Source organism: Colobus angolensis, unplaced genomic scaffold (assembly GCF_000951035.1).
Source record: "Colobus angolensis palliatus isolate OR3802 unplaced genomic scaffold, Cang.pa_1.0 Scaffold354, whole genome shotgun sequence".
Lineage (NCBI taxonomy): Eukaryota > Metazoa > Chordata > Mammalia > Primates > Cercopithecidae > Colobus > Colobus angolensis.
In genome coordinates this window covers 1,727,637-1,743,219 of record NW_012116866.1, presented here as the reverse complement: position 1 = coordinate 1,743,219, position 15,583 = coordinate 1,727,637, and the positions used below count along the sequence as shown (strand labels likewise).

The 15,583-nt window shown below is 44.5% G+C and overlaps 1 protein-coding gene across 7 annotated transcripts; it reads left to right on the top strand.

Moving 5' to 3' along the window:
- Window positions 1-3,035: 3,035 nt before the first annotated feature.
- On the top strand, window positions 3,036-11,354 carry FCRLA (Fc receptor-like A). 7 transcript variants are annotated; one of them, XM_011952985.1, is made up of 6 exons: window positions 3,036-3,407; window positions 7,492-7,509; window positions 7,772-7,924; window positions 8,236-8,502; window positions 8,961-9,245; window positions 10,105-11,354. In XM_011952985.1, exons 1-6 carry the CDS (start codon window positions 3,278-3,280, stop codon window positions 10,395-10,397), a joined length of 1,146 nt encoding a protein of 381 aa, XP_011808375.1. In that variant the 5' UTR covers window positions 3,036-3,277; the 3' UTR covers window positions 10,398-11,354. The 7 variants fall into 7 exon arrangements, with proteins under 7 accessions (XP_011808375.1, XP_011808377.1, XP_011808378.1 ...); XM_011952987.1 differs by lacking the exon at window positions 7,492-7,509; XM_011952988.1 differs by lacking the exons at window positions 7,492-7,509; window positions 8,236-8,502.
- The last annotated feature ends 4,229 nt before the right edge of the window (window positions 11,355-15,583 follow it).

Here is a 15,583-nt window from a genome sequence, read left to right as displayed (position 1 = left end):
GTGTTCTCACTCATAGGTGGGAATTGAACAATGAGAACACTTGGACACAGGAAGGGGAACATCACACACTGGGGCCTGTCGTGGGGTGTGGGGAAGGGGGTAGTGATAGCATTAGGAGATATACCTAATGTAAATGACGAGTTAATGGGTGCAGCACACCAACATGCCACATGTATACATATGTAACAAACCTGCATGTTGTGCACATGTACTCTAGAACTTAAAGTATAATAAAAATAAATAAATAAATAAATATATAATGAAAAAAGTAATTTTAATTGTAAAAGAATCAATAAAAGTAGACAAATATAATAATAATATAACAATATAGGTTTCATTATTTACAACCAATGTACCATATTAATATGTTAATAATAGGGTAAACTGGGTGCAGGATACATGGGAATTTTCTGTACTGTCTTTGTATTTTTTGTAAATCTAAACTGTTTTTAAAATAATGTTTATATTTTTATGAAAATTCCAAAATAAATACTATTCATAGAAGTGGAGAAAAAATAGAATAAAAAAAGTTCAAAAATACAAAATGATTACTACATAAAATAAAGAGAGTGAGAAATACAAGGTAAGGATTGTGTTTGATGATGGTGGGGAGGGAAGACAGTATAATCAGACAGGGATCCATGCAGTACTTCAAGGATAACAGTACTATTCTGTTCCTTCAACCATATAAGGGTTCAAAAGTATACACTGTATTATTTTTTCACCTTCACATTTTTAATAAATGTTTTTATCTAGTCAATTAAAAATAAAGAGAAGATAAGCATTAGTCCACTAGTGACAAACCAGGAACAGCAAAGGAGAGTATCCACCACCTAATGGGTCTTGGGATGGGATGAGAGCTGGGATTTGTCCCACCACCCGCTGAGTATTCTGAGGTGATCCTGATGGAGGAACTTACTCAATAAACTGAATCTCAGTCTCCATGAACACACAGCAGACCCAATGTTGCTTCCCCTCACCCCCCCACAGTGAGTCACATCTATTCTAAATAGTTCATTGATTAAGCTTCAAACGAGTAAATTTTCCCAGCAGCTTAATGGAAATTTCAGTGTAAAGACCTTGATAGCTTCAACCCAAATTTTCAGAGGGCTCCTTGCTTTCCATATTGAGAGTGGGGTCCTGGAAGGATTGCTGCAGATGCTATAGGGGAGGGTCTCTATTCGGGTAAGACGCTTTGGAAAGGGCAGTTAAGGAGAAAGGGTGACATAAGAAGAGAAAGATATTGTGATTTGTTTAGAAGCCCCTTAGCCTCTAGCTAATCCTGAGGGTCTATGTTTTATGTAGTTTTAGGAGTGGCAATGCATCTAAAGACATTTTATTTATTTAATTTGTATGGCCAGGCTTGGTGGCTCACGCCTGTAATCCAGCACTTTGGGAGGCCGAGGAAGGCAGATCATGAGGTCAGAAGATCAAGACCATCCTGGCTAATGTGGTGAAACCCCATCTCTACAAAAAATTCAAAAAATTAGCCGGGCGTGATGGCATGTGCAGGTAGTCCCAGCTACTCAGGAGGATGAGGCAAGCTTGAACCCTGGAGGTGGAGCTTGCAGTGAGCCGAGATTGTGCCACTGCACTCAAGCCTGGGCGACAGAGCAAGACTCTGTCTCAAAAATATATATATATAAATAAATAAATACATAAAATAAAAATAAAAATAAACTATTAGGGCTAGCTAGGGTTTTCTTCCTCTTCTGAGGCTTCACATCACATCAGCTGCAAGGCTTACTGCCTCACTGCCTTCCCCAGCACCCATAGTCAACCACCCCTGGCTTCCCTGGGGCCACCTGCACAAAAGCATATGCCTCTCAGATAATGGAAATTTTATTCTAAATGCTTATTTTAGACTCAGAAAGATCCACTCTCTTATGCCCGTGTGGTTGATGTGCCTGCTCTGACCTGTGGTTTTTGCACAGTTGAAGGGTCATACTGTCCCTCTCTCTGCCTTCAAGGAGGACCAAACTACCTTCTCCCATTTCTCTCTCTCCCTCTTTTTTTTTTTTTTTTTGAGATGGAGTCTCACTAGAGTGCAGTGGTGTGATCTCAGCTCACTACAACTTCCACCTTGGCCTCCCAAAGTTCTGGGATTACAGGTGCCCACCACCACGCCTGGCTAATTTTTTTTTTTTTTTTCAGTAGAGATGAGGTTTCACCATACTGGCCAGGCTGGTCTTTAACTCCTGACCTCCAGTCCAGTGATCTGCCCACCCTGGCCTCCCAAAGTTCTGGGATTACAGAGGCATGAGCCACAGTGCTTGGCCTACCTTACCCCATTTCTGATGGCTCATCTCATCTCCAAATAACCTACTGGAGGTCTGGTGGGTGTTATGATGAGAGAAAGGGGAGGAATGTGGTTACTGTGAAAAGACACATGGGCCCTGCCATTGAGGAGGTCTCAAACAAATAGAAAACATTCAGAGACAGGGACAATAGTTCCCAGAAGGCCACCTGGAACTGAAGGGAGAGGCTGTAGCCTCTATATTGCTCCTATTCCTGAGTCTCCTCAGGTTTCTCAAGATATCGGATGTCTCCTGTCTCTAATTTCCTCAGGATCAGTGGCTTGAGCTTTGGCTATGAGCCTAAGCTCTGAGCTAACTGCTGGATCCTGTGGGAATAGATTTTCTTTTTCCTCTACTGTTTCCCAGTGGACTCTCCCTGCCTTGTACTCATATTTCCACTGAGACTGAGCAGCCTTAGTCATGCTTCAGAAGCAGAGAGCTGACACGAGTCTAGAGAAATTTGCATGCATATTTGTGTGGGCTTTGGATAGTCAGAGCCTACTAGAGACTCATCTGATATCTAACTTGGTGTCATGACTAATCTTCCTTCTCTGTCTTGCTACCTTCTAGTCACTAGAAACATATAAGTGTTGGAATGGGCAGGACATTTGAATTCTCATCGTTGATTCCCCAGTGATTTTCTATTGGCCTTAAAACAACATCCCACCTTCTGTCCCCAGTTGCATCACCAGTGAAAAGGGTGGTTGTTGCACTGACCTTTCCCAGTGTGTACATGACGGCCAGCTGGCTATCAGACAATGACATGCTTTGAAAGTCCCCTGACCTCTGTGAGGTCAGTTGAGAACAGTTGAGAGTGCTACCATTTTGTCACAGCCCTAAGGATGCAGATTATGCTGAAAGCGTGTTGTCCAAATCTGAATGATGAAAGCCAATTACAAACTTGAAAATGAAAATAGACCCCAGATGCAAGGAGATGAGACAGTTAGATTTACTTCCTCTTTTCTAATCAAAGAGGTTTCATGTTGAAGAAAATCATTGTTGGGATTGCAGGAGACCTAAACACAGTCACCATGAAGCTGGGCTGTGTCCTCATGGCCTGGGCCCTCTACCTTTCCCTTGGTGTGCTCTGGGCATCCCAGATGCTACTAGGTAAGTAAAATATTTGAATATTGGTATGGGAATGGAGCTTTGCTTAACTTTGGGGAAAGGACCTGAAGGAAAGAAACATGGACTAATTCTTGCCCTCCAGAGAAGCAGTGTTCAAGTAGAATAAGAAGGGTAGGTATAAGAAAGTTTGGTGTGCAGGATTGAATGACTTTCTGAATATAAAAATCTTCAAGCCTTTTCCATCCTGAAAGTCCCCTCTGCCCATGATGTCCTCTCTGGCTCTAATCTCAACTCTTTTTTTTTTTCACTTATGAGACAGGTTTTCTTAAAAGAATAGTCTGCACTTCCTATCTCCACTTCCTCACTTCTCACAAACTCCTCAATGCTTACAGCCTGGCTTCCACTGGAATCGGTTTTGTCTAGGGCACAATGACCTCCATATTGACTGGGTTATGGCATGCTTTTCAGTTCATATCCTGCTGGACTTCTTTGCTGCACTGTTTATCACTTACTCCTTTTTGCATTCTCTACTACCCTGGCTTCCATGGCACCATTTTCTCCTCATACGACATGGACTTCTCTTGATCCCTTAATAGCTTCTCTTCTCTTCCCCTTAAACACTAGTGTTCTCTATAGTTATAGCCTTGCCTCTGTACTCCTCTTTTAGACAATCTCCTTCATAAGCTTATTTGTCTATATAATTTTTGCCACTATAACTCTGTATTTAAGAGTCCCAAATCATATCCCCAACCTAACCATGCTTTTGAGCTTCACATTCAAATATCACACTTCCTACCAGACATATCTACCTACATATCTCACAGGTGTCTCTGCACCATGTGACCGAGCTGAACTTATCTGTCCTTTTGCCCCCCGCCTCATCTAATTCATTCTCCACTATTTCTGATCTCAGCTAATGACACCAGCATCTACCTTTACAAGGCCATAAAACTGAGAAACAATCCAGACTCTTCCTTCTTCGTCATTCTCTAAATCTGATCAATCATTAGGTTTGGCAAGTTTTACCTTCTAAATTGTTCATAGAAGCAGTCCCTTCCATGAATCATCACTAATGTCTTAGGACAAGCCCTCATCCTCTATGACTTGGGCTAGTCCAGTAAATTCCTAATTAATCTCCTTGTCCAAATCTTGTGTTCTTGAAATGAATTCTGTACTCTGCAGACAGAGTAATTTCTAAAACTCAAGTTTACCAACCCAAATTCCTTATCATGGCACAAAAGGCCAAGCAGCCTCTGCTTTTACCCTCTCAGCCTTGTAACTTATGCTCTAATAAATCTCAATCAGTTCATAGTTACATACTCACACACCAGACACTTGCCTGTCTCTAAGGCTTTGCTTATACCACCATCTCCACCTGAAATGAGCCCTTTCGATGGCCCCCTATTCTCCTCCTCCTTGCAAATGTGTAGGTACCCCTAAAGACTCAGCTTAAGTGGTATCTTTTCCAGGCAGCTTTTCTTGAATGCTTCTTTCTGCTCCAATGGCTGCTTGCGATACATTTTCTTACTATAATATTTTCCTACTTATGCTGAAATAATATTTTCATCTACCTGTGTCTTCCACTAAATTGAGAGCTACTTGTGGTTAGGGACAATTTTTTTGTTTTTTTCTTGTGATAAGAACTGCAGACTTGGAATCAGATACTCTGGTTTCAAGCCCCTCTTCTATTTACCAGCTCTATGTCACTTTAGAAAATCACTCTTTTTTTTTTTTTTTTTTTTTGAGGCGGAGTCTTGCTCTGTCACCGGGGCTGGAGTGCGGTGGCCAGATCTCAGCTCACTGCAAGCTCCGCCTCCCGGGTTTACACCATTCTCCTGCCTCAGCCTCCAGAGTAGCTGGGACTACAGGCGCCCGCCACCTCGCCCGGCTAGTTTTTTGTATTTTTAGTAGAGACGGGGTTTCACCGTGTTAGCCAGGATGGTCTCGATCTCCTGACCTCGTGATCCGCCCGTCTCGGCCTCCCAAAGTGTTGGGATTACAGACTTGAGCCACTGCACCCGGCCAGAAAATCACTTTTTATATCTCTGGTTCAGTTTTATCATTTGTAAGATGAAAATAATAGTACCTACTATCTAAGGTTTATTGAGTGAGTTCCCAGTAACCCAACAAGATTTTCTTTTATTTTGTTTTTTGAGACAGGGTCTCACTCTGCCACCCTGGCTGGAGTGCAGTGGTGCAATCACTGCTCACTGCAACCTTGACCTCTTGGGCTCGAGCAGTTGTCCTATCTCAACCTCCCAAGTAGCTGGGACCACAGGCAAGTGCCACCATGCCTGGCCAATTTTTTAAAAATTATTTGTTGAGCCAGGATCTCTCTATGCTCCCTAGGCTGGTCTCAAACTCCTGGGCTCAAGGGATCCTCCCACCTCAGCCTCCCAAAGTGCTGTGATTATAAGCATGAGCCACCGTGCCTAGACAAGATTTTATTTTATTTATTTACTTATTTATTTTGAGATGGAGTCTTGCTCTGTCGACCAGGCTGGAGTGCAGTGGCACGATCTCGGCTCACTGCAAGCTCCGCCTTCAGGGTTCACGCCATTCTCCTGCCTCAGCCTCCCAAGTAGCTGGGACTACAGGCGCCCGCCACTGAGCCCGGCTAATTTTTTGCATTTTTAGTAGAGACGGGGTTTCACCGTGTTAGCCAGGATGGTCTTGATCTCCTGACCTCGTGATCGACCTGCCTTGGCCTCCCAAAGTGCTGGGATTACAGGCGTGAGCTACTGCGAAGATTTTATTTTTAAAAAGAAAAAAATGGAGAGGAGGCAGAGCACAGTTGAGTGACAGTGGAGGAACTGAAAAGAGGTAGCATTACAGTGAAGGGAGCTGAGAGAGGATGGAAAGAAAACACCTGGTACTGCTGTGATGAGAATTAGGAAGTAGAGAGGGGCCTTGGTAAGGGACATGACAAAATCAAAGAAGAACGCTGGGCTATTGGGAGTGCAAGAGAATAAAGGCAAGTGGCGCATGAAATGACAGTCGTATGGAGTGAAGAAGTATGCACATGTGAATGGTCATGAGGCTGGAGGAAGGGGAGAATAGTTAGGGAGATAAGGAGCAGTCCCAGAGAAGGGAGACATGTCACTTCCCTTGCCTGGGTCTACCATGAAGGTAAGAGATAGGTTGAGAAGATGTGGTGAGAAATGGATAACTCTAAATTTCAATCTGGAGAAAAGAGTTGTTCCACAGTTACTGGTATGGACTGGGCGGAGGGGGAAAAGACAGAGAAAGCTCTATGCCACTGCCAGGGAAAATTCAAGTGGCAGAGGACATTAAAGTAGAGATGGCTGAAAAGTGAAGACCTGCAAGGGGGAGGGAGAAAGGAGGAGAGACACCGCTGGGTACTGAAAGCTCTTTGATAGATAACATATTTCAAGGCTGAGGAGCCAAGTGAAGTTTGGGAAAATCAGAATATGAAAGAAAGTCCCCGAGGAAGGTCTGAGGACTGAAGTATACCATAATACCTTATCTGCACAGTGAAGTAAAAAGAACACTGATTTTGGACCCAGACACACCTGCCTTTCCCGCCCCATTGCTTAGTCTCTTTTTAAGCTTTGGGTATGTTAATTTGGCTTTCTTTTCTTTCTTTCTTTCTTTCTTTTTTTTTTTGAGACAGTCTCGCTCTGTTGCCCAGGCTGGAGTGCAGTGGCACAATCTCGGCTCACTGCAAGCTCCACCTCCCAGGTTCACATCATTCTCCTGCCTCAGCCTCCCGAGTAGCTGGGACTACAGGCGCCCACCACCACACCCAGCTAATTTTTTTTTTGTATTTTCGGTAGAGATGGGGTTTCATGGTGTTAGCCAGGATGGTCTTGATCTCTTGACCTCGTAATCCACCCGCCTCGGCCTCCCAAAGTGCTGGGATTACAGGCATGAGCCACCATGCCAGGCCTAATTTGGTTTTTTAAGTGTGTTTCTTTAAGAGTACTAAATGAGGATAAAGTCGCATACCTGGAAAGTTTGTGAAGATGAAGTAAGATATTGCACACAAGTGCTAGCAGGGTCTGGTACCCAATGAACATTAGAATCTGATGTCTCCCTTTCATTCCTGTCCTATGCCTCCCTGGTTCGAGTTACCATTGTCTTTGCTCCTGGTTTCCCATACCAGCAGCTGGATATCATGCCGGTGAGTTTCACCATTCTTTCATTCTCTCCCCTCCCTCTTCTCCAAACCACAATGCATTTGCTGAGAGCACCTGGGCACCCGTGAATCAAGGTCAAAACTATCCCCCTGAGACACTCAGAGGGGTCTTTCTGAAAAAAATGTTTGGTGTCTTACTAGTCTCATTCTAAAAAGGATGATTCTGCTGGGAGATGGAGGAACCCTGTCCTCTTTCTCCAAGTTGCAGCATCATTTTCTGGTTCTCCCTGGGCCATGCCCTCTTCAGCTGCCAGTTTTGAGACACTGCAGTGTGAGGGACCTGTCTGCACCGAGGAGAGCAGCTGCCATGTGGAAGATGATTTGACTGATGCAAGCGAAGCTGGCTTCCAGGTCAAGGGTTACACTTTCAGTGAACCCTTCCACCTGATTGTGTCCTACGGTGAGGTCCTGGGAAGACCTGAACAGTGCCCTAAACCCCTTCTTTCAGCCCCAGAGCCCACCCAGGAACGTGTCCCTAGGAAACGGGCCATGGGATGAGGTACTTCCTTCCCAGTCTTCAGCCCACAGCAACCAGGGTGCTCTAAGTCCTAGGCCCTAGGGAAGTTGTCCCATACTCCCAACTAGGGGTGAGAGTTTACCTGGACCCTCAGAGAAAGTTTACGGGAGTAGGCATCCCTGGGGGTAGCTCCTGGTGGAGCTCCCACCCAAGGGAGGCCCTGGGTGACACTCAGCTCTTTCTCTGGACCATAGACTGGCTGATCCTCCAAGGTCCAGCCAAGCCAGTGTTTGAAGGGGACCCGCTAGTTCTGCGCTGCCAGGCCTGGCAAGACTGGCCACTGACTCAGGTGACCTTCTACCGAGATGGCTCAGCTCTGGGTCCCCCCGGGCCTAACAGGGAATTCTCCATCGCCGCGGTACAAGAGGCAGACAGCGGGCACTACCACTGCAGTGGCATCTTCCAGAGCCCTGGTCCTGGGAGCCCAGAAACAGCATCTGGTGTGGCTATCACAGTCCAAGGTGAGAGCTAGAAGCAGCATCGTCATGACAGGGGAGGGTAAGGAGAGACAGGGAACCCAAATTGTCTTTCTTTAGCCTAGAGGTGGCAAGATCATCAAAAGATTACGGAGCAGGTTGCTGGCAAATGCCCAAGTTGGGCTTCAAAAGGGATGAGACCTCAACATTGACTTTTCAAGTCATCTAGCCCTACTCAGCATCCAGCATGGTTCCTGCCACCCAGATCTATGCTTCCCAGCGCTCACTGATTGGGTGTCTGGACTACTATCAGATTTGCCCATCTGTGGATCTTTCCTAGTCCTGTCTACTTGCAGGAAGAACTTGACAGACTCAAATGGAATCTAAGACAGCCCATTCCTCCTGGAAACGGGAAAGGAAGTGTGACTCCCTGAGGCTCTTCGCCTGCATGTGTCTACCTGTATATAAGATGGCTGAGTTCTTCTTTCTTGCCTTTTTCCCAGAACTGTTTCCAGCGCCAATTCTCAGAGCTATACCCTCAGCTGAACCCCAAGCAGGAGGCCCCATGACCCTGAGCTGTCAGACAAAGTTGCCCCTGCAGAGGTCAGCTGCCCACCTCCTCTTCTCCTTCTACAAGAATGGAAGGACAGTGCAAAGCAGGGGGGTCTCCTCAGAATTCCAGATCCCCACAGCTTCAGAAGATCACTCCGGCTCATACTGGTGTGAGGCAGCCACTGAGGACAACCAAGTTTGGAAACAGAGCCCCCAGCTAGAGATCAGAGTGCAGGGTGAGTTCCTATCAGAGTGCAGGGTGTCTGTTTGGCATGCATGTGAGTGAAAAGGGGAGATAGGATGAATTGACCTGGGAGCTGGGATTCGGTGTGAGCAGGTTAAGAAGGGACACAGAGGAGACAGGAACAATGGGCCAGAATCCCTGATGATGAGAGACAGCACAAATAGAGAACTTCTCCCTCAGACTGTGGTGCATACCTCACCAGTCCAAGAGCTGAGCAAGTCCCATACCTGCTGCCACACAAGCCTTAGCATCCCCCCCATGCTCTCTGGGCATTTATAGGAATTTAATATCTGGAATGAAGACGGGATAGTCTGAAGTCTATGTTCAATTCTGAGAGCCACTGTTAAGAGGCTGCCCTTGACCTGAAACACTCCCAGAGGAGGTGTCCAGGGTGATAAGGGGGCTTGAAGTCATGCCATATGAAAAATAGTGGAAGGGGCTGGAGATGCTATCCTGAAGAGGAGGTGACTCAAAGGCTAGCAGGGGTGTCCTCAAAAAGCTGAAGGCGGGCATTAGCACAAGGAATTAGACTAATGTCATATATAATAAAGAGGCTGTCTTAGAACCAGTTACCACATTCATGCTTCAGGGAATTAGATTCAGCCTTGATAGAGAAACAACTGGCTAATGGTTATAGCTGTCCAGTGGTAAAGCCTCACTGCTGAAGAATTTCAAACAGAGGTGGCCAAGCTTCAGATTAAAATTTGGACCAGGAGGGACACTAGAGTCCTCAAGTCCCTGCTGCCATTGAGTCCTACAGCCACTTTCAGAGAACAAGTTTGGCCAGGGATGGGAGGGAAGGGCCAGAGTCAGACTTCACTCTTGTGTGTGCCTCCTGCCCCGTAATCCAGGTCCCCCCGGCTCTGCACCTCTCACCTTGAATCCAGCTCCTCAGAAATCAGCTGCTCCAGGAACTGCTCCTGAGGAGGCTCTTGGGCCGCTGCCTCCGCTGCCAGCCCCATCTTCTGAGGATCCAGGCTTTTCTTCTCCTCTGGGGATGCCAGATCCCCATCTCTATCACCAGATGGGCCTTCTTCTCAAACACATGCAGGATATGAGAGTTCTCCTCGGTCACCTGCTTATGGAGTTGAGGGAATTATCTGGCCACCGGAAGCCTGGGACCACAAAGACTACTGCTGAATAGGAGTAAACAATTCATCCATGATCTCGCTTAACCACCCCAATAAATCTGATTCTTTCTGTTTTCTCTTCCAGTCCTGCACATATGCATAAGTACTTTTACAGGTTGTCCCAGTGTTTTGTTAGAATAATGTAGATAGGTGAGTGTAAATAAATTTGTACAAAGTGAGAATTGGAGTTTAGTTATAATTGCGTATTCTCTCTTAACACAACAGAATTCTGCTCTTTAGATCAGGAATTTCTATCTGTTATGTAGACCAGAATTTTGTGATTTAAAGAGAACTATGCAGGTGGATTTAATACAGCAGTCTCAATTGGGGGCAATTTTGCTCCCCAGACGACATTGGGCAATGTTTGAAGACATTTTGGTCATTACACTTGGGGGGTTGAGGGGTGGTGGGATGTGTGTACTACTGGCATCTAGTAAATAGAAGCCAGGGATGCTGCTAAACATCCTATAATGCATAGGGCAGTACCCACAGCAAAAACTAATCTGGCCCAAAACATCAGTTGTATTGAGTTTGAGAAACCCCAGCCTAATGAAACCCTAAGTGTTGGGCTCTGGAATGGGACTTCGCCCTTTCTAATTACTATCTCTTTCCAGCCTCATTCAGCTATTCTTATTGACATACTAGTCTTTAGTTGGTGCGATGGTCTGTTCTTTAGTTCTAGTTTGTGTCCCCTCAAAAGCCATATGTTGAAATCCTAATCCCCAAGGTGATGGCATTAAGAAGTGGGCCTTTGGGAAGTGATTAGATCAGGAGGGCAGGGCCCTCATGATTAGGATTAGTGCCCTTATTTAAAAAGGCCCCAGAGAGCTAACTCACCCTTCTACCATATGAGGACATGGCAAGAAGATCCAAAAAACAGCTCCCATTGAACACCGACTCTGTTGTTGCCTTGATCTTGAACTTCCAGCCTCCAGAGCTATGAGAAATAAATTTATGTTGTTTGTAAGCTATTCAGTTTGTGTATTTTGTTATAGCAACCCAAACAGACTAGGCAGTTGGCCTCTGCTACATGGCTGAGTTTATGATATGTTAAAAATACTCATAAAACAGCGTCTCTGTCTACAGAGGGCTTACACTGTGGGATAGAAGAGAGTAGTAGCCCATCCTATAACACAATTAAAGCAGGGTATGTAAAAAATTTCTCACAAGATCCTACTGGGCTCAGAAATAAGTGACCGAATATAATACTGCCAGAGTTGCAGATAGTTGTTTTTAATTCATCTGTCTCTGAAATCTTTTTATTTAATAACACATAATGGCTCTGTTTTAGTCTTGTATTAATACTTTTTTCTATGCTTGGACTTCTATTGTACATTCTCAGCCAATGAGAACTGGCCTGGCAGACTCTATAGTAACCTTAACTCAATCAGTTAGCACATCATTTTATAATGACCTCAACCAATGGCTGTTCTACCATGTTATTCTAAATTACATGGTGTGATTTTCTCCACTATGGCCTTTCTTTATGCCATTTATTTTGTGCAGTTGTGACCCAAAATGATTTACAAAAGACATGCACATGATCACTCTAGACATACCACAAAGAAACAAAGACATAGAATCATGCTGATGGTAAAATGAGAGTTTTATGGTAATTCTTAGTACCTTTGAGGGAAAAAAAAGATCAGGAGGCATCTGGGAATTGGTAGAAGTCCGTAAACATCACTACAGCCTGAGAGGACTGATTTACAATTGTATGAATGGGAGTTGCAAGAGTGACCAGAACTATGTCATGACTTTGATGGACTTGAAAAAATGGAAGCTCAATTGCCAATGTACCATGGTGGATGTGTCTCCAAAGATGCTGTATTATAACTACTCTACATGGAGTTGATTTCAGCTAATGCTCCCATTTGCATGAATGCATCCTGCAAGCTCCTGCTAAATGAGGAATTCATTTACAGATAGTAGAAGCTATCAGAGATCTGGGAAGGGAAAGGTGGATGCAGCTGGCTGAGATAAATATCATCTCTGTACACCTCATCCATGTGTATCTGTGCACCTCTATCATCACACTGCATTTTAATTTTTTATTACTCATTTTTGTTCACCAGAGGGTGAACTCTTTGAAAATACTCCTGAGCTCTTTATTCCATGTTGTATCATTGATGTCTAGTTTAATGAGGCATATGTAAATTCTCAGTATATTTTGTTTAGTTGAATTGAGTTGGGCCAGCAAAATAAGGGAAAACATCTTGAAGACGGTGGGAATGAAGCTGGACCTTAAAGGATGAATGTTATATCTGGCATCAGCTAAATCTCCAGACTCTCTCCAGGGGACCCAGCCTTGGTCAAGGACTTAGAAATCTCAGGAAGAGGATCTCCTATCAACAGGGATGAGGAAGGCAAGAACAGAGCTAAACGAATGAGAGAGAGAGAGAGAGGGAGAGCAAGCATTTACCTATCTCTTTCTGTCTAGCCTGGAGAGGCTGGAGAGGGAGTAGGGAAGAGGAATTGTTACAATGGATCTGGTTTATGGCTTGTGCCATTTAAGATTCTGTAATTGACAGAGGTCCCAATGCAGCTATGCTCAACATTGTCTCTGAAAGAAACATTAGATAGCCAGCACATGAAAGGAAAACGGTTCTCCACTCACAATACCTCTGACATCAAATATGTGGGTTTCCATTCCAAGTTTTTCTCTGCTTCTCAGTGGAAACCAACTAGATGTTCCACAGTTTATCAATTCTGGCTCTAACTACCCAGAGTTAGCACAGACCCCATAGGTTAAGGGGTCAGTCCCACATGACTGCTCTCACTTCAAAAGCCAATTGCAAATCCCAGGCCTCTGGTACTTGACACCAACCAGCTATAAGTCAGAGGTTCTCACAGCTCCTTGGGTTCAATAATTTGCTAGAATGGCTCACAAAACTTGGGAAAACAGTTTACTTAACAGCCAATGACGATATACATAGGGCAAGGTAAGTGGGAAGAGGTGCAGCGTTTGCATGCTTTCTGGGTGTGCCACCCTCCAGCTTCTCCATGTGTTCACTGACCTGGAAGCCCTTAGGACTCCACCATTTAGGGTTTTTAATGAAGGCTTCATTACACAGGCATGATTGAGTAAATCATTAGCAATTGATGATTAACTCAAACACCAGCCCCTCTCTCCTCCAGGAGGTCAAGATGGGTTTTCCACACCAAGCAATTCTCTAATTCTCAGCAGAAACAAATTAGATGTTGTGTAATTTACCAATTCTTTTTTTTTTTTTTTTTTTCTCACTCTGTCGCCCAGGCTGGAGTGCAGTGGCTGGATCTCAGCTCACTGCAAGCTCTGCCTCCCGGGTTTATGCCGTTCTCCTGCCTCAGCCTCCCAAGTAGCTGGGACTACAGGCGCCTGCCACCTCGCCCGGCTAGTTTTTTGTATTTTTAGTAGAGACGGGGTTTCACCGGGTTGGCCAGGATGGTCTCAATCTCCTGACCTCGTGATCCGCCCGTGTCGGCCTCCCAAAGTGCTGGGATTACAGGCTTGGGCCACCGCGCCCAGCCGCGTAATTTACCAATTCTTACTCTAACTACTCAGAGTTAGCACAGATCCCTGAAAGTTCAAACCCTATAATTGCAGAGTTAAGAGTCACCTTATTAGCATAAAGTCAGGTATGATTGAAGGGGCTAATTATACATAAGAAGAGATAATCCTCTCATCCCTATCACTCAGGATATCCCCAGGATTTTGGTAGCTCTGTGCCAAAGAGCTACCCAAACTGGCAGAGAAAAGTATATATTTCTTATCGTGTTACACACATCCATTATCTTGTAAGTTGAACAGTGCATTTGCATACTCTATAACCCAGAATTCCATGCCTAGGTGGATGTGCCCAAGAGAAAATTTAGCATATGTACACCAGACGACAGGTATGATAATGTTTACAGTAACAAAACTTGTAAAAGCAAAATTTGGTATTAAAATACCTTTCTTTTGTTGAAAAGAAGTCAGTGCAGATATCCACCAACAGGAAAATGAGTAAATTACCATGTTAATTTGTTTCAAAGTATATTAAACACCAAACTCTATCAATAGGATATTGTACTACGAGCTATGTATTTGGAAGTGGAGATGATGATGAACAAGACAGGAACTCAGGGAATAGATCACTCACTGGGGACTGGATTGTTCAGGCACATTTCATGAAGAAGATAATACACGGGTGGGGCCTTGAAAAACATGACAGACCTAGAGAACAGGAGAAGACAGGGAAGGATGTTCCAGAGTGGGATGGTGTAAGCAAGCGCATAAAGGGGAAAATTGGCATGCAGATGTCAGGGAAAAAGAAGGTAAATCCTTTGACTGAAACAGAGTTTAGTGGAAGGAAACAATAATGGAGAAGTAAACAGACTATAGAGGCTCTTAAATGTGCTATAGAGGCTCTTTAAATGTCCATAAGAAAATTGATCGAATTCTGTAGGTAAATTTCGAGTAAAGAAGGAACTCATAAAAAGTGATGTTTAGTATGATTATTCCGGTACTCTGGTACAAGGTGAAAGGGGCAACTAGAAGAGGGGTTGAGGGAGGTAGATTTGAAGGCTGCTGTTCTCATCCAGCCTTCACAGACAAGGGCCTTAGCTAGGGACAGGAGGAATACAGAGTAATGATCTGAGAGGTATTAACAGGTCTGGGTGATCAGATGTGGAGTAGCATTGCTCCTCTCAAACACAAAGGTCTCTATGCCCAGCCCAGTAGCCCAAGGTAGAAAAATTTGTTTCAGTTACAACTTAGAAGAGACTAGGGAAGGGATAAAATGATCTGCTAGAATCATATGAGGAAGTTTAAGGAGGGTGTGTTTGGATAGGTCTCATCCTAGTCCTGCCTTCTTAAAACTTTCCCTCCCTGTTGGTATCAACCTTCTTCCTTCCCACTGGACAAGAGGAGATGTGGAGAAATATGAGTTACAGCACAGCCTTCCTGCCAGAGTTCCTTCAGACAGGCACTGTTAGTTTTCATTAACTATATGTGAATTTCTCATAAAGCTAAAGACATTCAATGTAAAGAAGTACTCTGCTCTCTATTCTGAAATTGTTCTTTGCACTCCTTTGGTATTGAAATGCCTTTCTTTTGCTGAAAAGCTTACATTAAAGAATATAATTTTAGGCCGGGCATGGTGGCTCATGCCTGTAATCCCAACACTTTGGGAGGCTGAGGTGGGTGGATCACCTGAGGTCAGGAGTTTGAGACCAGCCT

Excerpts from the sequence above, each read along its gene's own strand:
- FCRLA (XM_011952985.1), top strand. The coding sequence starts at position 3,278 with ATGTTGAAGAAAATCATTGTTGGGATTGCAGGAGACCTAAACACAGTC. Across the intron at positions 8,503-8,960 it reads TGTGGCTATCACAGTCCAAG|AACTGTTTCCAGCGCCAATT; the intron begins GTGAGAGCTAGA and ends CCTTTTTCCCAG. Across the intron at positions 9,246-10,104 it reads GCTAGAGATCAGAGTGCAGG|GTCCCCCCGGCTCTGCACCT; the intron begins GTGAGTTCCTAT and ends CCCGTAATCCAG.